We start from the raw sequence: 23,609 nt of genomic DNA on the forward strand, positions 1-23,609 counted from the left end.
GCATGATGGTATCTTGTTTTAATTACTTTCCACCCCTTTCCCACACTACCCACATAGGAAACCAGTCTCGTTCATTGCTGGTTTATGCTATCTATATTTCTTTTGCACAAGTAAGCACACATGAGTATTTCTTACCTTCATTTCTTTCTTACATGAAGAGTAGCATAGTTTGTTGTTTTGCACTTAAGAATAGTTATTTTGAAGTCTGTTTCTGAACATATTAATTGGATAGCCTGTTTTATTATTCATTCTCATTCTCCCCCTCTCCTTTTCTCTGTTGTCTTGTCTTCTCATGAGCCCATATATTTTTCATTGAGTGTCAAACATTAAATATAAAAAAACCATAGAAATAATTTGATGCCTTGGATGATATTAATTTCCTCACATTGGCTTCTGGAAGGTAGGAGCACTAGCAGTCTCCAGTCACCCCAATCCAGTTCCCAGAATGGAGATGATGCGAAGCTGGCTTCAGTCCTGCAAGGATCACCTTTGCTTCTATGGCACAGCCCTCTTGAGTCCCAATCCAAAAGAGCGAAGTTAGCAGGTTCTGGTCTGCATGTTTTGTCCCCCAGACCTTGAGATATGTACCCCCAAATGCCTTGCTCAACAGTCCAGGTTGCTGAGATCTTCTGAATCTTGGTCCTTCATTTTTTCTGCCTTGTTAGCTCCACAGTCCCTTCCTATGGATTGTTGGTTACATTCTATACAATATTTCTGTTGTCTTCATTGGAGAGCACGTCTCCCTTCTGCCATTACAGAAGCAGAAGTTCCCTCACTGCTTTTTTACTTTGAAATTGTTTTTTATTTTACATTTTATGCTTAGTTCTTTTTCAAATATATTTATTCTTTTCTAATATTTTTAATTTCTTTTGTGTGTTTAATCAATTGGTGTTTGTACACTAAATCCTGGGAGATCGATCTTGCTATATGTTCATTCCGTTTTGCTCATGGTAGCTTGTGCCCTGTGCACATTACAGTTTCAGACCATGAAGCCATTTTCAGAGGACCCTTTTGTGCATCCTGTTGAGAACATGTCACACTAAACCAATATTGTCTTTGCTGTTATGAGGCATCCTGGAATATCATATCCTGAGACCAGATTTTATATATTATCTCCTATGGATGAAGAATAAATAAATATCATGCATATGTCTGTACTTGTCCACTGGACTGAAAGTAAAAGAAGTGAAGAGGAAAAGGTTCAAGGACAAAATGGCCATATTAAAAGATACTTCCTAGTATAACCATTGCTACATGTGCAGTTTTATTTACCAGTGCTGTGTGCACAGTGGACAGGTTCTTGTGTGAAATATCTAGTCATTGGAGATATTTAGAAGTGTCGGATGTGTTTAAAAGGAGAAGTAATAGAATACAAAACTTTTTATAAATTCCATTTAAAATTTATGGGAATCACTGTGTTTGGAATTGTTAAACCATCTGAACAGTAAAAAAAATAAAAAAAGAACAAATACCAAATCCACATTGGGCATAGAAACTTTGGTTTCAAATTCCCATGGCAAACTAGAATTGCCCTATTATGTAAATTTTAGACAAAAAATATTCTTCCCCTTTTTGTCTCTCCAAGAAACATCCAGGGAACAACATTCTAAAGGCCACTCTGCCTGTGTCCACAACAGACCCAGTGAAGACAGTGAGGGACACAGGCATCTGGGAGTCTCCTCGCTTGAGAAGACCAGAGGCGAGACGGCTGGTGAGCATCGGTGTGAAAGGGGCAAAGGCACACTGAAGCAGCCCTCCTGTATCAGGGTGGCCGGGCCTGATGAGAAAGGAGAGGACCTTCCGCAGCAGGACAGCCACCGGAAGCCGGGCAGGCGGCATGATGCAGTCCCCAAGGCCAGAAATCCCCCCCAGAAAAGGCGCCTTCAAGAGCTCAGAGGAAGGTGCTCCCCGGCTGGTTCCAGCCGGCCTGGCAGTGCCAAGGGGGAGGTTGTTCATGCTGGGCAGAATCCTCTCCACCATCGCACACCAAGAAACAGAGTGACACAGGACAAGCTCCCAGGAGGGGTCTATTCAGATTTGCCACAGAGCACAGAGGAGATGAGGTCAGGAGCCAGGAAACTGGGGACATCTACCCTGTCTGAGGATGCTCAGGTATCTAAGGACATTGATCCAGCATCTGGACCCCTCTCTGGGCAGAGTGTGAATATTGACCTTCTCCCTGTAGAGCTCCGACTGCAGATAATCCACAGAGAAAGGACTAGGAAAGAGCTGTTTCGCAAAAAGAACAAGGCAGCCGCCATCATCCAGCGCGCCTGGCGAAGGTAGGAGTGTGAAGGGCTGCCACCTCTTTGGTTCTTCCTGTGCTTTGATATTTTTCAGTTAATTCCATGTGAGGGCATCGTAAGGCCAATTTTATGGAGCTGGACATGAAATTCACACATGTATATCCTAGTAATTTACATACTACTTGGCCTCCCTGATCCTCAGTTTCCTCATCAGTAAAATAGGATTTAACAGTTGCTGCACCTATCCTGTTTATATGGTAGGTCACTGGAATGAAATAATGTGTGCTTTGTGAATTCTAAAGCATTTAGCACTACACACATATTTTATTTTTTTTTAAAATTAGTCCAAATACCTAAACCAAGGTTTGGATATAGTGAAGTGTCTGAAATTTATTATGTAAACGTGTTTGAGCATCTGCAAGCTCAGTACAGGTTAGATGCTGGGAGTTGGGATGGAGGCTATCCTAAGGGGCTGGAGCAGTGTCCCAGTATGATAGAGACAGACACCTCTCCAGAGGACCACAAAGGTCGTATGCTACAAGTTTCCACTTGTCTCATAATCTCCTTCACACTGTAGGCCCCCTCTGGGCCTCAGTCCATATTAGGCCTTACAGTGATGACAGTGACCAGGGAAGGTCTGGTCCATCGCTGACTGGTGGGAGTTACATGTCCTCCATCTCTGAGGAGAGGAAGATTGATGGTGTGGTAAAGCAAGTGAATCTCTACAAGTCCAGTGTGCCAAGTCTCCAGGCCCACGCCCAGAGAAAAAGAAAGAAGAGGCCCAGAGAACACTACTATTGGCTGAGAAAGAAGAGAGCAAGATGGATTTGTGGGAGGTCCCAGGAGATGCAATGGGAATATCACGCCAAAGAATGCCTGACCCAGAGCTGGCCTATCTGGTCTAGCTTGGAATAATGTGTACTCATGTCTGTTTAAGCACATGGGAGCTCCTAGCCACACCAGAAGGCCATCATGACAGACATGGGGGTTTCTGTATTTTAGAAAAGCAAACCATTCAGGAAAAATGAGCTGTGTTTGTGGTGCAGATCCAGCATTTGAATCTCCGTTTGACTCACACTGGAGGGCCTTCCCCTGACATTAAAGTGAGTTCTTGCTGTGGTCAAGATGGTGGCAGTGGAGGCTAGCCTCCTGCTCCTCACCTGAGAGCAGGCTAGAAAAGGGCTGCCTGGAAGTGCTCACACACACCGAGGGTTCAGTCCCAAGCGTGGGGTGATGCTGTTATATCTGTCATTGTTAATACTAGAAGTCATTTAACATTTATTGGGCACTTGTGCAAGTACTGTTCAAAGTAGTTTTATAGATATTAATTCTATCCTCACAATTAACCCTCTGAGGTAGTTACTATTTTTGTCCCCATTCCACAGATGAGGAAACTGAAGCACAAAGGTTAATCAGCTTAACACTATAGAGCTAGTAGGTGCCAATGCTGACTTTGGGTCGAGTCTCCCTCTGAAGCTGCAGAAGGGAATGTCCATTGCTTCCCTCCTTGGGAAGCTACACTAGGACATGCACTACCATCAGGAGGGACTTTTGTTAATTATTTTGGCTGACACCTGGGATCTAAACAAGCTGGCAAGGTTTGCCTCCCCAGGCCCCACAGCTGCTCCCTAGTTGAAATGTCTCCCTCCCAGACTGTTCTTTGACTTCTTTGAAGAGTCAGGAGTTGACAGGTCCTGTCAGTAAGTATCCAGACTAGCAAATGAGCCTTCAGTCATTCCTCACAGAAACAGTGGGCTCATAGTCTGGTGCGCCCATCTGGAAGGGCAATTACCCAAGCCCCCTCCGGCTGCACCATTGTGCAATTCTCAGAAACATCAACTCCCAAAGGGCCTCTGGGATGCCACATGTTGTGGAGTACCACATCTGGAGGGTGAAAACACTTTTGTTGATTCTATTATATTTTAACTATATTTTCCATTTTAACTATAGGACCCCAAAGTGCTGTCCTGGAACTGTGTGTCTGACACCAAAACAAGGAATGGTGAGGGACAGCATAGGGGATAGGTCGTGGCACTTAATGTTCAATGAATGGATTGTCTTTATAGGAGACATGAAAAGGACGGAGAAAGTGAGCTGGAAAATAGGCATCAATGGGTGAGCAGATTGACCTTGGACCTCAAGAAAATGAAACCTAGTCTGAAAATTAAGTGTGAAGTTTTATTACCAATTAAGACTTGACTATTATAAAAACTAAGGTACTGGACAGGCTAAGCTGGAAAGCTGCTGTTTAAAACATCACCTAATATGTGGAAGCCCCTTTCTGTCCGCTCTCTCCAGTATATTCTGAGATAAAGAAGCAAGGATAGACTGGACAGCAGGAAGAGCCCTGACCCCATGGACTATGGGGCATGTTTGAATTTCCCACAGTCCAGGGGCATCTGTTCTCCTGAAAGAGGGAGAATGAGGCCTGTTCCTCTGCCCCAAGAACCTTAAGAGTTTCCTGGATGCCAATCCAGTCTCCATACCAGTGCTGATCGGAGGAGCTGTGTCCACTAAAAGCTGAAGCTCCCCACAGTCTCAACCAGTACCTGGGCCTCCCCAAAGCACAGAGAGTGGGGAGACACCCAACACCTCCAATGTAAGAAACCATTATGGAACAGCAGTGCCCCATCTCTCTAGTTCTCTAATACTGGCCATTTAGAAAGGTGGGACATATTCTAGTTGAGGGATACAATGATTTGTCACTCTCCAGGAAAAGAAAAGAAGAACCATGTTGGTTGCCGAAATCAGCCTTTGGTAAAGGAGGCAGGGCTGCACCAAGCACTGCAAATATTTAGCAGACTTGGGAAGACTCTCTCCCGTGTGGTGTGTCCTAGCATCATGCATGGGCCTGCTGCTCCTCTAGGCTCACTGGGAGTAGTCGATGCAGTACACAGATGCAGCTCTCCCTCACAGGGTTCCAAACAGTTGCGCTTGTCAGTAAGTTTGGGTACACGTGGGATAAAAACCATCAAGTAAAGACTAGATGTAAATACTGCCATCATTCCTCTGCCCATCTTTCCCCACTCCAAGCTCCACTCCCAGTGGAATGTTCTTAGTAAAAAAGCAGCTTTTACCTTTGCCACTTTTTCCCCCCCCTTTGGTACTGCAGATTGAACCCAGGGGCACTTTACCGCTGAGCTATGTTCCCAGCTTTTTTATGTTTGGAGACAGGGTCTCCCTAAGTTGCCCAGGTTGGGCTTAAACTTATTCTCCTGCCCTAGCTTCCCAAATCACTGGCTTTATAGGCATGTACCATTGCACCTGGCTGCCACTCTTCTTTAACCCTTTGTGAGTCCCTCCATTATGTATGGAAATCAGACAAAGTCCTTAGCAGTGTTTGGCAGTTGGGCCAGATAGTACTGATTCAGAATGTTGGTTTCTGCTGGCTCTAGCCGTGTCACCTTCTGTAAGTTACTCTGCTTTTCTGAACCTTGGAAGGTCTGCCTCACAGCCCCTTAAATCACAGGGAGGGTGCCTGGAATGCAGCAGGCCTTCAACAGATGCTGGCTCCTTCCACAATGCAGCCAGCCTCACGTCCGTCTATGCTGATTCTGCTGCTCAGAGTGCCCTCCTCTGCCTGGGAAGCTCCTACACAAGCACGGTGCACGGCAGCCTGGGAAGCCTACCAAACCATCACATCTGTCCCCATGTGCCCAGCTCCTAGTTTTTGCATAGTGTTTCTCCCTGAGGGCAAAGACTCCTCTGATGAATCCTAGTTCAATTAGTATTTCATGATGGGAAGAGATAGAACTCAAATTCAATATGCCACCTTTGAAATCAGGAGTTTCACAAGTACTGTACCTAAAGCTTCTAGGAACCTGAAAGAAGTTTGCTCTTCTTTATACTGTGACCTTAAGCCTCTCCTCTCCTCTGGCCCCACCAGCTACCGGCTCAGAAAGCACCTGTCCCACCTGCTGCACAGGAAGCAGCCTGGAGCTGGAGATGGGCACAAATGGAGCCGTGAGTGCACATCATTGCTCCTCCAGGTTTGGAGAAGAGAACTGGAAGTAAAGCTCCCAAAGACTGTGGCAGTCATCAGGGTTCCCAAGAGCCCATCCAAGGGCATCTCAGGCACCAAGTCTACCAGGCACTCAGTGCTCAAGCAGATCTATGGTAAATGTCCTTCTGGGCTATGTAGTATACCATCTGAGTGCCATCCTCAGAGTGCCATGGCAGAATCTGAAATAGGATTTAATTACACTGGGCACACCACCATTCAGAAAGCTTCCTTATTCTACTTCTGAGCATAAAATTTTAGCACCCCATTTATTGCCTCCCAGCAATTCTGGGTCATACTTGGTCTCATGAGGCATTCTAGCTAGCATCACAGCTCAGAGAGCCTCCCAAGAGTCTTCACTAGGCTCCCTGCTTGACAGTCTCATCCTTTGAACCTCTCCAGAGCTCTGCTCAAGTATTCCCCAACTTATGTTACCCACTGGGACAACTCTAGACTCATACCTTGTCTGCCTTGCCTTGACCTTTCCTATGTTAAGGTAGTATAGGGTTGCTCATCTATGGAATGCCTGAGACCCATCCACTATAGTGAATACTTGTTCAGCAGATAAATTGCTGTAAACAGAAGCATTTTTAGTTCTGGAAAGAGCTCATCCAAATAAACTTAGCAGAAAACAGTTCTGGCTAACTCCCCACCAGAAAAGCCAAGCACCTTTAGAAAGATCTTGTGTAGTTCTTGCAACAAAATCTCAGGTTTTGGCTCTGAACCTACATGATACAGATTGAGCAGCCCCAAATTTCAGACTTGGGATCGGAGATTAGGAATGCCCATCCAGTAAAGTCTATGCAATTGCCCCTAAATCTGTAAAGCTGCTGCTCCCAAACATTTCAATTAAGGAACAATCTGCACTTCCATGCCATACCTACTGTATCTTGGTAGCTCAAGCCCTTTCCTCAATAAGGAATTCATAATTTGGTCAGGCCACACTGCTGTTGGTCAAAGATAGATGATTGTTGATGGTTGATTTCAGGTTGTTCTCTGGAAGGAAAAGTACATCATCCTACAAGACTTTCCAGAGCCCCTCCTGCTCTGCATCTCAATTCAGGTAAGGCATCATAAAGCAGGGGGAGAGAACATGTGAAGGGTTTTTCTTGTTTCATTCCCAAATACAGGAGATATTAGAAGAGAGGTGGCCAGGGTTTCCAAAGTCATTTCAAGAATGTAGTTTTCTTATCCCCCTTTTATGGGATTATCACAGTCAATATATGTCTCTATGAGGCAAATTACTATTTTTTTTGTGCAGAGGATAGAACCCAGAGCCTTGTGCATGTGAGGCAAGCACTCTACCAACTGAGCTATATCCCCAGCCCGAGACAAATTATTTTCACAACTAAAAGCTATTAACATTACCTTCAGTAGAAACAATAAATGGTAGCTATCACTAATCATTTTTACATACTTTTTCATATTACAAAAATACTTTCTTCAAATCAATGTTGGAAGTACTTGGCCCATTTGGTGTCAAGAAGATCCTCCATTTCCTTGCCAAAAGTGGGAAGAGCACCATAAACAGGACACTGCACTCAGGCTCAAAGGTACACTTTCATACGAGAGCTCAGCAGCTTTCTTTGCAGCCACAAGACAAGAGAGTTTACTTAGTGCCCCTTCCTTCACGCCAGCATTAAAAATGGGTGATAAGTTCAGTGCTGTCAGCAGCTAATGCCAGGTCCAGTGTATCTCACAGTGGCTATGGCAACCCATGGCCCTGACCCTGATCCACACAGTCATCCTGCAGGAACAGAGTGCAGCTGGGAAGGTGAACAATGACTGTCAGCATGAACTTTAGCATTCATTTAGATTTTGATGAGGGGAAAATCTGGAGGTGGGAGGGGACAGAGTAATTACTGCCAAACCTTTAATAAGGTAACTCATGTAACCCAGGCAGGCTGATCAGGGAAGTGGTGGGTGGGATAGTAAAAACTTTCAAAGTCATCAAACCTCACAGTTCTGTGTAAAAAGGCCTTCTTTTTTCTTGACAGAAGAATATTTCAACAGAACTGTCAGAACTACCAGAAAGTTTCATCTATATAATATTAGTAAAGATAATCAGATCAGTTTTAACTCTGAGTTAAGAGAAAAGCAAATCCAGTACTGCCAGAAATCCTTAAACATTGAAACGTTTTTAGTGAGGGTACAGAGTAAACAAATTCAAAGATCTTAATGGTTTCTTAAGACTTTACATAATAAGCATCTTGTTTTTCCTACACACATTTCTGACTGGTTTGAAATCAGACACGAGTAAAGAGAATCTTTCCCTACCCTGAACTTGGAGGGAACATAGGTTTTGTCAAGGCTAAACCTACCTACATGAAGCATCAACCAGTTAATGAAGCTGGTCAGGCAGAGCTACTAGGGACAGTTTAGCTGTAGTCTGTTTTATGTAGAAAACATGTCTACAAATGAAATAATATCCATAAACTGAGTGTGACTTGGATATATACACAAGTTTGTGAATTTTGTAATCAAGTAACAAATTAAACCAAAAGAGAGAACATTAACTTTGGTCTTCACTTTGAATTAAAAATGTTAGTTCAGGGCTGAGGATGTGACTCAATGGTAGAACTCTTGCCTAACATGCATGAAGCACTAGGTTTGATACTCAGCACCACACAAAAAAATAAAATAAAAATAAATTAATCACTTTCTTGCCTTGAGAATCCAATAGGGCTAGGAATTTTCTGATTTTGCCTATGTTCTGTTCACTTCCAGAAAATTACTTGGTGCATTGTAGATGGTTAACTATTTGATGACTGAATATGTTGTTCCTGCCCTCTGGCTTGGGGAGATGCCATGCTGAAGTTTTATAATTCTTCTACCACTTCAAAAAGGAAGAAACAGAAAAATATATCAAAATGCAGTCTCTGCAGGCTATTGCCCTACATCCATTTAGGAGACAGATAAACTCCCTGCTTTCTCCCGTCTTTCACAGTGCTGTTGCAAACCACCCACAAAGACTATCAACATAGCCTATTACTGACACATACATAGCAGGGATCACTTCTTTAAAAATGAAAAGAGCTTCCTGTAACATTCCACACCAGTGAATGGAATAGCGTAGCTTACATGAGCATTGCTAATGGAACTCCTGCTTGAATCCAGTATATTCTGCCATCTTGTACAGGGGTATGCAGGTGATAATTTCAGTTATATTGAGGGTAGCCAAAAATACAGGAGTTCCAAAAGCAGTTAATTCATTTAAAAATAATTTTGTTGCAATTGTAAAACCAGGAGAGAAAAATAAAGACATGTTCTATATTTTTTAGAACTTACCCCTCATATTTGCTTTTATTTTTTCCAGGGTTAAGAGCAAAATATAGCAATATGGCTGCAGCAAGGTCTCCCAACCATGAGTTCTCAGTGTCCTCATTTGTCAGTTATCATGTTTTCTGACTGTGGCAGCCTACAAATTTGTTATTTCAAAGTCATAAAAAGTCCTCTTAAAATCCATTTTGAGTTTGATATGCCTATTAGTCTATCAACCTTCAGGAATATGAATAGGTTTCAAATCTTATGAAACAAAAAGGAAAGGGAACTAAAAGATGGTACATGAATATGAGTAAGGATGCACTGTCATGAGACACAACGAGAGAACACTAATTATTCCAGGTAGATTTAAGACCAAAAGTTCCAGTTCTAGCTCCTTAAGACACCTGTTCCCTCCCAATGCAGGTGCTTCCTTCAAGAAATGTTCCATATTTTTGAGAGGAGGAGAAATGCAAGGCCAGTGATCACCCTGCCTCTGAAGTACACTGGCCCATCAACTTATTTGGCTCCAGGGATAGCACAAACTTAAATTCTTTTCCCTTAGCATCAAGGAAGTCTTCCCTTCAGCACTAAAATTAACTTGACTATTTATCTGGTATTTGTTTTTAACAGTGAGCAATTTGCAATGCATACATCTCCTTGAGAACAGTGGAAGATCTAAGAACTTTTCTTATAACCTGCAATCAGCTGCAAAATCAAAAAACAAACCAAAGCTTTGATGGCCTGTGGAGAAAGGTGAATAGCTATGCAATTCTGATTCTCTGTTGATGGACCGTCTTACATTTTGGGAAAACTTTAATATCCATGCCTAAAGCCTTATTACCTTGAAAATGTCATAACTGAAAGAAAATATCCAGCGTTTCCTCTGCTCTTACAAGTGCTAATTTGTAAATCATCTCAGCCTACACTGAGAGGACTAGGACTATGTCCATGCATACTGCCCAGCTGTGTGCCTTCATCACAGTACAGCTAGAAATGAGAACTGATAATTATCAGTAACGTAAGTAAAAACTAGGGTGGTGAGCACTGCAGGGGCTGCCGGGCTGGGATTTCTAACAGCTAGCTACTACAGGCCTCGTTTCCTGGTTCAAGTGATAAACCTAAATGAGACGGGGAACCTCCCTCCCTCTCTACACCCCCAGCAGCCATCTTCATCTTACTACTTGCCTGGAATCTACTAAAACAAACTTTCTGATAGATACCACCTCCTATTACTCCAACATTATCAGTCCTAAATTTTATATCAGAATTATGTCCCAGTGTTTGCATTTAGAAACTTCATAGAACTAAGTACATTCTGTTGACTCCTTACATTTTCTAGTTCCCATGTTAGTTTCTGAAGGCCACAGGTTGGGGCCATGTCCTCTCTGAATGCCTAGCACCACCAGCCTGTCAGGATCAAAGAGTCAGTCAGGTAGGGTTTATAAGCCAGATCTCATGTAACAAGGTGCCAGCTCAGGACTCGACATCCCACTTGTACTTTCTGACTAACTTACAAGGTGAACAAGCTTCTCAAAATGCCTTCTATTGCTGGCAGGGAAAACTACACACATTCTAGCTCGAAGAACACCTGATATAAATGAAATCTGGTGACTGTGGGCTCTTTTACATTTTAGGGTAAAGACTGCTGTGGGGATGCAGAGATGAAGCACAAACTTAAGAGTTCATGGCTTTTTTTAGTCACTTTTGTTAAGATCAGTATCATCCCCGTGCTAACGGTACGAGATAAAAAGCAATATGTTTACCTAATTTAATTACCTCAATTTTTAATTTAATAATTATTATTTTCAAAATTAAGAATGAGATTGACCTCATTGGGATCACAACACTTTTGCTAGTATGTTGATAAATAATAGAAGGTACTATACTTCCATTCTGTAAATATTCAATTCCTCTGAAGTGCAAAATGTTATTTCTACCTGTAACCAGGCATATCTCATGTATATGTACTAATCCAGGAAGCCAGCCTGAGCTTCAATGGGAACTCACAAACATTGCTTTGCAAAAGAAGGTTCAAAAACTTCTTTAAAAGTTTAGCTTTAATGACAAACATTTATTACATCAGTTTCTCTTCAAAATACGATAGATGTGAATAAACAATTTCAAACAACAGGTACCACAACGCCTCTTCAATACACTGTACTTAACGCGTTGGGCCCTTGGGGATGCCCAGTGATATACACACTGAAGCAATAATGTAGGTCTGTGAGCCATTGCTCCTGAACACTTCCACTCTTCAGTGTCTGCAGAGAAAAACAAGAGTAATTTGAGAATTATATTAATAGTCACCTTTCAGTGCTTTTCACACCAAAACATGATTTCTCAAAGCCTAGCCAACAGTATCCCCCCACCTATTAAAAAAAAAAAAAAAAAAAGGAACTACTAATTGGGCATTAACACAGACCTTGAAAATTCCTAGTCAGTTATGTCCTCAGGTATTACTGGTTTATTAGCCTATTTCCTACTGTATATGCTAAGAACTAATGAAATTTCACCATAAACCACTCCTATACCCGTGATTCCCTCCCTTTGTCATCTAGTGTCTCATTATCTTGCATTAACAACAACTGAGAATAATTCTGACAATTTTTGTCTATCAAGAGGTAGGCTGATTCTCCCATATGGGAATAATTCAAATTCTTGACTTTTCTTTCCTTCTACGGTTCTGAATTATGCCATTGCTATTTTCATTACTCTTATAAACACTACTCCAAAACATAACAGATTGTATGTCCCAATGAATAAACCCCAAACACCTCTGCAAAACACCTTTTAACCCTCTTAAACAAAAACACAAAAGGAACCCTAGATGATAAAACTACCTCCCAAAACAGATGTAGCTAAAGGCAAGAGCCACCAAGGAGGCAGAGCTGATTACTATCTCCTCCTATCCAATGAACTAAGTGACTAGAAATCAGCCTTAAGTTGCTACTAAAGAATTTCCTTAATGTCAGCTAACATTTAGTGAGCAAAAAAATGTCAGGTAAACTAAATACGGTACTTGGATAATCTCATTTATGGTCACCAAAACCCAAAGGCACACAAAAAATGACATTACTTCCATTTTTGACAGACAAGAAAACAAGCCTGTTCAGGTAAGAGGGGAAAAAATTGCCAAATGATCCCAGTTAAATAACAGAGTCCAAGTAAGAATGACTCTGATGACCCTACCTTTTTGGAAACTTCCTGGTGCCACCTTCATTAAGTGTGTGTACTTTAAGGCTTAAAGTACTAGTTAAGTCCTAGTCAGGTGCTGTACAGCAGGGAAGCCCTAAGCAATCACCACACTGGGCTTAACTATAGAAGCCAATCCAGGTGCAGGAACCCCACCCTTACCTGTCCCATGAACCTCCTCTTGTTATGCTTCTTACCGTGATATTTTTGATGATCTGCTGTACCAAGATGGCATTGGTCAACATGTGAGTCCTGAGGGGTGCATGTTGAAGCAGCAGACGAAGTAGCTGGCCCACAACAGGCAGCTCCTCAGGCCCAACTCTGTTCACACGCAGGCTCTGCAGCATCAACCTGAGAACTCGAGGCAGGAGAGCCAGGATGGAGACACAGGCCCCCCACAGCTTGTCCCTATCAAGAAAGAAGTCAGTCAGTGAGCCAACACAGGAAAAGTATCCCTTTCACATTCCCCAAAATTGAAATGGTCTTTTAAGAGATTAGCATTTCTTGATAAAACACCACAAATCATCATAAATAAGAACTGGGTTTAATCAGAACTAAGTAAGTATAAATTCAATGAAGAATTAGCTGTTCTCACCTATTTTGTGGGTTCCAGGAAGCTTAGCAATCTGCACTTTCCTGGGTTTAACAAGACATTCTTGAAGCCCCAGTATCTAACATTGGACACTATTCAACTGCTATACAATGTAAAAGACATCCGAAGAATAAGAATGCCCCACTGGTTAAAAAAAAAAAAAAAAAAAAAAAGAAGAAGAAGAAAAAAAAAGAAAAGAAATACACAAAACTTTAAGTCTATGACCTAGATTCTGAATTTGTTTAATTTCTTAGGAGGGAGCAGATTTATGGGGGGGGTTGGATGCTCATCAGGAGCCAAAATAGATTTCACAAAGCAGCCAGTGAGGGGACCATTACTGCCAACAATACATCATGGAAGGCCAGAAATGGTAAATCCAAATGTCAACAAACATCATCATTCTCTTCATATCTTTACAGAGCAAGAACAAAAAAGTTTTATGGTAGAGACATGAACTTATAGTTAGTCTAACCACATTCTAGAAGAGTGTCAATTAAATGGAGCAACATCTACTTGAAGGGACGAGTCTACAGACTGCTAAAGGCTCTGAACTTAAGTCTGTTGCAGTTTCTGTTCCAAAGTGCACAACCTCCCAGTCCCCAATCTTTTAAGAGAAGCTTACTACCCTCTAGGTCTAGGTGGACCGGGCCCTTCACCACATGACTAACTTTCCTGACTTCACATATGGCAATGACAACTAAGGCAGATAAGGAATCCACTCTAGATAAACAGTCCATTAACTGATGCAGTCAGGCTAGCAAAGCTACATGCAGGGAGAAAAGACTAAGCCAGACTGTAGACATAGCTAATACTGAGGTACAGGCATAGAGGTAAAGATCATACCATCTAGGGAAGAAGAACAGAGGAAGCTACTTTGGTTCCAACTGAATTTATAATACCTGCCCTTAGATATTTACAAGTTACTCCTGTAATGCTCCAATGTTGAATGCAGTCCAGAGATGGATGAAAAAACACAAGAAAAATGAGGCTGCTGCCAGCATACTGTTTTAGTTTTTTTTTTTTAATAGGAATGTTCTCTAAACAAACCAGTAACATAGCTATCTATTATGACGTATTATACTGTACATAACTGTACGTACTATACTTTTAAACCATGGCAGTGCAGTAGGTTTGCTTATACCAGTATCACCACAAATGAAAAGTATGTGCTGCATTACAATGTTGCTTGCAATGGCTACAGTGTCACTAGGTGATAGGGATTTTTCAGCTCCACATCTTAGGGGACCACTACTGCATACACAGGTCTCAGTGAGAGAAACCTCATTATGTAGCACAAGACTGCATTCATTTTCTACTTTTGTAAATTGAAGTGGATGTAAAATCATAAATGGGTGAAACTTCTATATGCCAGAAACAGTGAAAGAATTTAGAGATACCCAATAGGGTACACAACGATGTACAATTTGGGGGATAGTCAATAGTGTTGGAAGCTGAGGGTTCAGACCCCAATTATAACAGGCAGAGAGCTTGAACTGGGCTCCCTACATGCAGTGGGAAGCCAGGAAAATCCAAGTGTTCAACTATCCCATGGGAAGGCCTCCACAAACCTCCAAAACTCTTTAAAAGGCACATTTACAGAAAAGGTATAAAACCCAAGACACAGGAGTTAATTCAACCTTGTGAAAGACAATCTCCAGAGCCTCACTTGTTCTCCAAATTGAGGGAGAATTCCCCACACCAAGGAAAAAAAGATAAAGAACAAACTGATAGGAACTTTAACCAATAAACCATAAGCAAACAAGAATAGCAAAAATCCAAACTAGAAACAAATCCAAAAGAAAACCGAACAATATTAGATGAAAGAAATGCTCAAAGGGAAAGCTAAAAGAATTAGCAAAGCGGAAACTGTTAAGAGGCAAAGGCAGAATGAGACGCTCTCTTCAAGCAAAAGTAGTTTTTGAAAGAACTGAAGAGAAACATGGGAGGAGACAATAATCAAGAACTAACAACAGAAGTTTCCAGGGTGAAGAAGAAAAAACTAGTCTTCAGAATGAAGGAGCACACCAAGTCTCCAGCAGGATAAATTACAATGTACTGTAGGACAAATCCCAACTTACAACACAAAGATGAAGAGAATAAAAATTTAAGATTACTAACCTACAAACTAAGAGGGCTCAGAATAACAACAAATTTTTTCATTAGTAACAAAGGTTTGGTGAAAAGTTCTGAACAATTTAAAATTAGTAAGGCCTGACTTTTTGGCCAGTATTTGTACAATCAAAAGTTCTCAGTCATTTGAGCACTTGTACCTTTTGTGATCTTACAAATACCTTCTTCAATGGTAAAGGGAATTTTAAGTATTTTAGACTCTGGCTACAAGCACGTTCTTCTGACTAATGCCATCTTGGGGTCCAGGGGTATTAACAACTTGGCCAATATCCATAGAAAACTGGGCACTTGACAGGCCAACAAGTTGCATCCTGCCACATAAAGTCAAAGCAGGCTACTCTTCTCTAAGAAAGTACAAAAGATCTATGAAACATCAGATGACAGTGTTTAACGAAGAAGCTTGTATTTCAAGTGACAGAAAGTGACAAATGACAATATACACAGTGCATAAGTAAAGATCTTATAAAATCTTATATAATCTTTAGAACCTTGAGAAGTTCCTTGAGATTTATAAAAACTTTCCTTGACCCATCAGACATAAAGTCTGATGATGAGAATGATATCAAATCTATGCTTATTATGTCAATTTATAGTGTATTTACAGTGAAATACACATTTTCTATATACACACTCACTAAAAAAAAAAAATCAATGAGCATAGACAGTAAAATGGGTAAATTATGGTACATTAATATAACAAAATGCTGTATAGCAGTCAGGTGATTACTGCCAAAACCAAACCCAGCCAACAGCCTCTGTAAGTTTAAGACATAGTCACATTCATTGCTCTGCATACTATCCACTGCAGTTTTCACACTACCAGCAGTGTTGAGACACGGCCCATAAAACGTAAAATATTTAAAATATTTAATATCTGACCCTTCTGAGAAACTGACTGACCCCTAATGGGGGAGGGGGGGCCTGAATGAAATATGAAATCTCACAAGTGACACTGAATCAGAACTCCTCCAAGTAAAATACGTACACATGTGATTCTTATAAATACCCTTTTTAAAGTCACAAAGTTAACACAAAAGTGATTAGGGGTGGAGGCATAAGAGAAATATAACTGTGGAGGGTGCATGAAACTGAATGTACTGATGATATTCTGTTTCTAAACCTAGGGGGTCAGTTAAAAAAAGATTCAGTATACTCTTTTAAAGTATATAGGTGTATTATACAATCAGTATGTATGATACATTTTCATGGCATTTAAATGTTTAAAAAGCTGAGCTCAGTGGTGTATGCCTATAAATCCCAGCAACTTGGGAGGTGAAAGCAGGAGGATCTCAAGTTTGAGGCTAGCTTCAGTAACTTGACGAGACCTTGTCTCAAAAATGAGGACTGGGGATGTGCCCAATGGTAAAGTGCCAATAAGTTCAATTCCCAATACCAAAAATAAATAAATGAACAAAAATTGAGAGACACACACACACACCCCAAAAAAACACACATCAAAATGTTAGCAAGTTAAAGAACTTATTTTCTCCTATTTGTTCACTTGCCAAATTTTAAAAAATAACCTTCTACAATGAATCTTATTAAGTATAAGAATAAAAACAAGGGAACAGTTTTTAAACTGAAGTGGAATTTTACAAACTATCCTACAAAGTCTAGCTTGAATATTACCTAAGAGCAAAAGTACTAGCTAATTAAAATCACTAGCATCTTAGAACAGTTTTCATAAATCCAAGAATTTTATATTCCACTGTGGAAGCTCTAATAAAGACCAAAACAAAATACAAAGGCTTGTAGTAATAGCCCATTCTCTTAAGAATAGAATTTTTTTTATCTTGCTAGACCCACAGCAATGTTAATAAGGGAAAGCGCTCAAGAAACTTTATAATGCCATCTAACTTATAAAATTTATAAAGGAAAATCAAAAAACTAAGAATTCTCACTACAGCACACAGAGGATTCATGAAAGAACAAAGCAAAGACAAGCTAGATTAACACAAACTCTCTAAAAGAGAATTTACAGTATTTCTAAAATCTAATTTAATTCACCCTCTCTAATTTATTTATTTGGGGAGAAAGGCAGAAAAGGAAAAACTTAAGGTTAAAAAACAAAACAAACACACAAAAAAGCTATTACCTCTTTTTTAGATGTTCTGCTTCCCCTTTCTCTAGAGTGAGCAGAAAATAAAGAAGACTGTAGCAACAAGAAGCCAGAAATGGCAGTAGAGTTTCACTAACTACACATGTATGATCCAGGAGCTTACAGATAACACCAAAAACACAGCCGGCCGTGCTGTCTGGAATTACAGTCAACCCAACCTAAGCAGAGAAAAATGAGATTAATTACCTCTTTACAGAAGTACCCATCACCCAAATAAAACCAAAATCTGTTAACTGGAATATCAAACTTATAACGCTTCTACTAAAAACTAGCATACACAAAACATACACCACCTGCTGCACCCAAAGGTCATGTGTTCCTTTGAGAATGTAATTATCAAATAACTTTGAAAAGAGAATAAGCAGCACTAAGGATGGAACCCAGGGCCTCAAGTGTGCTAGACAACTATTCTACCACTGAGCCCAAGAAATATGATTAATGAAATCCATTGCCTCCCCTTTATGACAAAATCTAAAATCTTCCATGTTACAAGTTCTAATGTTCATCAAGACATTATTTAAAAGGATTATTTCATGCATCCAAAGAAAATTTTGACATCAATAATCACAGTTAAAAACTTTTGACTTTACCAACTAGAAAACTCTTGGAATTTGGTACCACACTCTATTCCAGGTAATTAAATGTACAGAGTTCATTTTACATTTAGCCTTCTCCTGCCTTCTGATTTAGCCATTCAGATACAAAGAAAATACCATTAGAGGAGTGGATATAAGATATTACTATACATAACACTTGACTGCTTTGCAGTCAAGAAACCCGGGAAGGCCAAATAAGGCTCATTATGGTATGTTCATTCACCTAGACTACACTGTCATAAAAGTAAAATCTAACTTGTGATTTCAATCTCCTGAAAACTACTATCACGTAATCATTTTAAAAGCCTGAAAATTCTGAGGTCTTAATCTCCTCCATTAGGCTGTCTGAAAATGGTGGCCAAGTCTGGCTGGCATATTGATCTTTTACTAGGAAAATGAATATAGTCAAAGGAAAGCATAACCCTCTGAGGTGGCAACAGGAAAAAAAAAAAAAAAAAGGTTGATATCTTTGATGATACAAGGTGTAAGAATTGCAAGTTTGATAGCAGGAAGAAAAAAAAGGAAGTACCAGGAATTCAAAGAATTACCCTGTTCTAATTCAAGAGAAATAATATTTTGAAGGAGAAAAGAGGGGTTATGGACGTGCCTATAAAATTACAAAAACAAGTGAGTCTTTAGGAAGATAAAATTTGAGAATTCTCCCTTGCACTAACACATTATAAAAAACTAAAGATCAAAGTTGTAGCAAATTAAAAGCAACAAAGGAGATATGCCTACTCTTGAGTTAATACTAATAGGGACAAAAGACACCCATGGGTAAGTGAAGTCAGTCTCAATACTGATCACCCTGCTCCCAGGGACCAAGACTTAGAACCCAAACTACCTAAGTGGAACTCAGATGCTGGTCTATCTGCTGGGTTCCTAATACACAAAAACCATGCACATGCAAATTACAAGAGCATCACAAATCAAAAGAGAACTAAAGTATAATGTTATGGACCCTCATTTTTATAGATGAAGAAAGGAAAAGAAGGAATTTCTCCCAAGGTCACAGAATTACTTAGTAACATCTAGAAATAACAGGATTTCTCAGTTCTTAGAAATTGTATAATACTGTTAGAGGCAATGCTATCCTTAAGCTTAGAATTCCAAACACTGTCTCTTTCGACTTTGACAAACTCAAATCTTAGCTACTGAATTGATTTTATTTTTTAAGAGAAAAAAAATTTTAAGGATATTTACCAAATGCTTACTGATGGCACTTTGCAGGATGTCAAAGCTCTGACTCCGGGCAGGGATAACCAACAAACTGTGACAAACTGCCTGTCAAAAGAGAAAACCAGTAACCAAATCTTAACATTTTAGGTAAGAAACAAGTTCAACAGATTTTTTTTAACCTATTTGCTCTACATAATAATGGGAAACAGGTATTAAAAAAATACTCATAATACAGAAAATACAAATATAGGCTGAAGGTTGAGTATCTCCTATCCACAATGCCCAGGACCAAAAAAATGTTTCAGAGTTTAGAGTTTTTCAGATTTTGGAATATTTGCATATTTGGCTCTTATGGAATGAAATCTATAGAAATATTCAAAATCCAAAAACACTTCAGATTCCAAAATCCAAAACTTTTTTGAAAGTCATATCAGGCTTAAGAAGTTTCTGATTTCTGAGCACTTCAAATGTTCTAGTATCTAGAAGTCAACAATATAGTCAGGAGCAGCCCCCTGACTCCTAAATCAAAATTCTATTCAGCTAAAGACTTACCTGTGCTGCAGTATCTTACTGACCAAGAACAATTTCTTTCTTTTTGAAAATCTGGGACTTTCCTACTCGTTTCAGTGGCGTCACATAAAAATGTTATAAACCAGAGCATGTAGACAGAAAACTGAATATAGAAAACAAATGTTTTCAAACTTCGGCAACACTAAAGTTGTAAATACAGTAATTTATTATATTGGCCTCTGCTGAAGGCACTTTGAGAAGGAACCCAAGCAAAGTGTGGAAGGCTCCCTAATGTAGGCAAGACAGGGCAAGGACTTTGAGAGAGCTGCTGACAACTAGAATTTGGATTGGAAAGAACCTGAAAGTAAAGAGAATTCCAGTCTCTTTAGGTATTCTGCTGAATACAAAGCCATGAATGCACAAGGCATGTCTCCAGGACGCCAGGCAAAGAACATGCAGGGGCAGAAAACAAACAATTCCTAAAACTCAAACAGGCCACAGAGATGTCTGAGTACTAACCAGGGAAAATGGAGGGTCTTCCTAGAACACCCAGGTCATTGAGAAGATGCTCAGAGAACACAAAGCAGGGCTTAATGAGCCCAAGAACAAAAGTTAGCAAATATTTTCCTATAAATAGCCAAATAGTATTTCAAGTTTTGTAGGCCATGTACAGCTCTGTCACATATTCTTTCTTTCATTTTAACAACTGTTAAAAGAACGTACACACTTAGATCAAGGATGGTATAAAAAATAGGAACAACCAAAACTGGGTCAGAAGCCACAGTTTAATGAGCTTTATGTTAATAAAGGCCACTTGTCCTAATAAGCCACACCAATCAAGCTAAAACCAAGATTAAAAAGGCCCAAGCTGATACTTCTCAAACAGCATGACCACCAGAAAAAAAGCCAAATAGCCTAAGAACAACAAAATTTTCCAACTCAAAAATAGCAAATTTCCACTATTCAATATCTACTCAAAAACTTGTCAAAAACATCTGTATAAGATGTACAACACAAAACATAACCAGGAGAAAAATAAATCTACATAAATGACTGATAGACCCAAGAATCTTAAAACAATTTTTATAACTATCTTAAGCAAATGTAAAACCAAAAGAAAAGCAAAAGATTTAAGAAAAAGTTCTTGACATTAAAAAAATGTGAAATTTAAAATACATTGTTTGGGCCAGCTGCGGTAGCACACACCTGTAATTCTAACTATTTGGGAAGCTAAAAGAGGACAATATCAAGTTTTAGGCCAGCCTCAGCAACTTAAGTAAGACCTCATCTCAATAAAATAAAATAAAAAGCTCTAGGAATATAGTGGTTAGAGTGCCCCTAGGTTCAATCCTCAATACCATAAAATAAATAAATTTAAGAAATTTTAAAAATTCACTGGTTGGATATAAAAGCAGCTGAATACTATGAACAACATTAGTGACCTGAAGACATAATAATTTTCTAAAACACAAAAAAATGCTTTAAAAAAATGACATTCAAAACAAAATAGTCTAATACATGTTAATTAAGAGACCTATAAGAAGGGGACACGACACCTATTTTCCTTAACACAATAAACTATAAGCCAAAAAAACACTAAGCAAATATAAGCCGAGAAAATGTAAAAGTAACATTTAGGTACAACAAAAGCTCCATATAGAAAAATTTAAGAAGGATTAAAAAAAAATGTTTTTAAAAATGCAGAGAAAGAAATTAGAGAAATGAAAACACATTACACACAGAGAAACACAAGTAAGAATGACCTTATATTCCAGTATTACATAAAGTAGGATGGTGTAATTTGGAGGTAGACTGTGTTAAGTTAAAGAGCAATTAAAGATAAAAGGGGATGCCCTTGATGCCAAAAGTAGGAAAAAAAGAAAAAAGAAAATCTAAAAAAAATACTCAAAATATGGAAGACAATGAATTCCTATTTTGCAATGAAATACCATACACCACTGAAAAAGAATGAACTACTTGACACATTAACATAACTTTCTTAGTATGTTGAATGAATAAAAGCAAATTACTAAAAAGGTATTATTTTATTTTTTAACAGTTCAGTAAAATGGGGGCTGGTAGAGCGCTTGCCTAGCACGTGTGAGGCACTGGGTTCGATTCTCAGCACCACATATAAATAAATAAAATAAAGGTCCATTGACAACTAAAAAATATTAAAAAAAAAAAAAAGTTCAGTAACATGTAAAACGAAATAATAAAATTTGAAGTTATATACATTTATGGTGAAAGTAAAAAAAGTAAAAATACATATTACATTACTCTAAATGAAGAACAGAGCCAGGTATGGTGGTGCACACCTATAATTGTAGCTAGAGAGGCTGAGACAGGAGGATGGTGAGTTCAAAGCCAGCCTCAGCAATGCAGTGAGACCTTGTCCCTAAATAAAATACAAAAAAGGGGAGGGGATGTGGTTCAGTGGTTAAGTGCCCCTGGGTTCAAGCCCTCATACCAAAAAAACGAGGAGAGAGAGAAAGACACAGAGAGATTTAAAAAAATACTGAAAATACTGTCACTTCTTAAAACTGTTTTGTTACTTTGTATGACCATTTTTTCAGAGTTTATTCATGTTAAAAAGTATTCTTAGCCAGTGTGGTGGCACACGCCTATAATCCCAGTGACTCAGGAGGCTAAGGCAGGAGGAGAGAAAGTTCAAGACTAGCCTGAGCAACTTAATGAAACCCTGTCTCAAAATAAAAAGAGCTAGAGATATAGCTCAATGGTAGAGGACTTGCCTAGCATGCAGGAGGCCCTAAGATCAATTCCAAGTACCAAAAAAAAAAAAAAAAAAAAAAATCTTTGGGAGTTTGTAAGGTAGCCCAGATAGCACATGTGCTTAGCAAACATGAGGCCCCGAGTCTGAGCCACAGCACAACCAAAACACAACACCCATTCAATATCTTACAAATGACAGTTAACCTTAAAACTGTTTGCTGGGCCTGGAAAGGAAATCTCTATTTGGGATCCTCCCCTGTTAATTACTGTTTTTAAAAGAAAGATCATACAATCATACAGCTGTATGATTTCTTTAGTGGCCAGAAAGAACGATCACAAAGACATTAAATGAAAATTGCAAGTCCAGAACAATATAAACAATATGTTATTTCTATAAGAGTAGAAAACCCAAAGAACATATGCATATAGGTAGTTTGTTGTAAAGATACAGAAGATAAATGTTATTTAGGAAAAAACTAAGTAATAGAAACTAGCAGAACCTGGGGAGGGAAAATGGGAGATTCAGGAACTTGGAATATGTTTTTTCACTATGATCTGTCTATCCTTCTCAACTATATTTTTTAAATAATACGTACTCCAAAAAGTCCTGCTATTTAAAAAAATATTTTTACCTAGGCATATAACACTGCCATAATACAAACAGGTAAGTCCACTCTAGTAATTGCCCAAATTAAGTTATTAGAAAAACATATTTTTTTGCACTTAACATGTCAAAAAGTATGTATTTTAAATATTTTCACCTGAAGATTGAAATATAAGACAGTTTATCCAAAATAAATTTTGCTTAAAAACTTCAATAACTAAAAATAAGACTTTACAATTTTCCCTAATTTATGTCCTAACATTGCAAAGATAGCAACCTTGGAATTTAATAGGTGGCCTTGGCAAATGTTCACCTCAGATATATGGATAATCACATTTTAATGACAACTGTGTCTTGGCTTTCTACAGATGATGGGCTTATAAAAAAAATTTTTTTTAATTGCTAGTTAGAAACCAGAGCTAAGAACCACCATATATTATGACC

General features: G+C 39.2%; 2 protein-coding genes across 15 annotated transcripts in view; one reads left to right on the forward strand and one right to left on the reverse strand.

The window, feature by feature from the left end:
- The window catches only part of Invs (inversin), a 206,649-nt gene that overhangs the window by 130,018 nt on the left and 53,022 nt on the right, over window positions 1-23,609 (forward strand). For 6 of the 12 annotated variants that reach the window (XR_013438190.1, XR_005734029.2, XR_013438191.1 and 3 more), the window contains exons 14-18: window positions 1,586-2,282; window positions 4,197-4,361; window positions 6,133-6,362; window positions 7,235-7,309; window positions 10,141-10,263. Coding sequence is in view for 8 of the 12 variants with exons in the window: in XM_040286095.2 (XP_040142029.1) it covers window positions 1,586-2,282; window positions 4,197-4,361; window positions 6,133-6,362; window positions 7,235-7,309; window positions 10,141-10,247 (1,274 nt within the window). In the remaining 4 variants the exon portion in view is untranslated. The other 6 variants (XM_021727004.3, XM_040286101.2, XM_040286096.2 and 3 more) reach the window with 6 other exon arrangements.
- Window positions 11,550-23,609, reverse strand: part of Tex10 (testis expressed 10) — a 43,475-nt gene continuing 31,415 nt past the window's right edge. For 2 of the 3 annotated variants that reach the window (XM_005326320.3, XM_040286104.2), the window contains 4 exons: window positions 19,343-19,423; window positions 17,520-17,701; window positions 12,900-13,110; window positions 11,550-11,771 (listed from right to left, as the gene is read on the reverse strand). In XM_005326320.3, the coding sequence (XP_005326377.1) occupies window positions 11,658-11,771; window positions 12,900-13,110; window positions 17,520-17,701; window positions 19,343-19,423 (588 nt within the window). In that variant the 3' untranslated portion in view covers window positions 11,550-11,657. The remainder of the gene's footprint in view (window positions 11,772-12,899; window positions 13,111-17,519; window positions 17,702-19,342; window positions 19,424-23,609) is intronic. The other variant, XR_013438193.1, reaches the window with a different exon arrangement.

Source organism: Ictidomys tridecemlineatus, chromosome 4 (genome assembly GCF_052094955.1).
Source record: "Ictidomys tridecemlineatus isolate mIctTri1 chromosome 4, mIctTri1.hap1, whole genome shotgun sequence".
In the NCBI taxonomy this organism is placed as follows: domain Eukaryota; kingdom Metazoa; phylum Chordata; class Mammalia; order Rodentia; family Sciuridae; genus Ictidomys; species Ictidomys tridecemlineatus.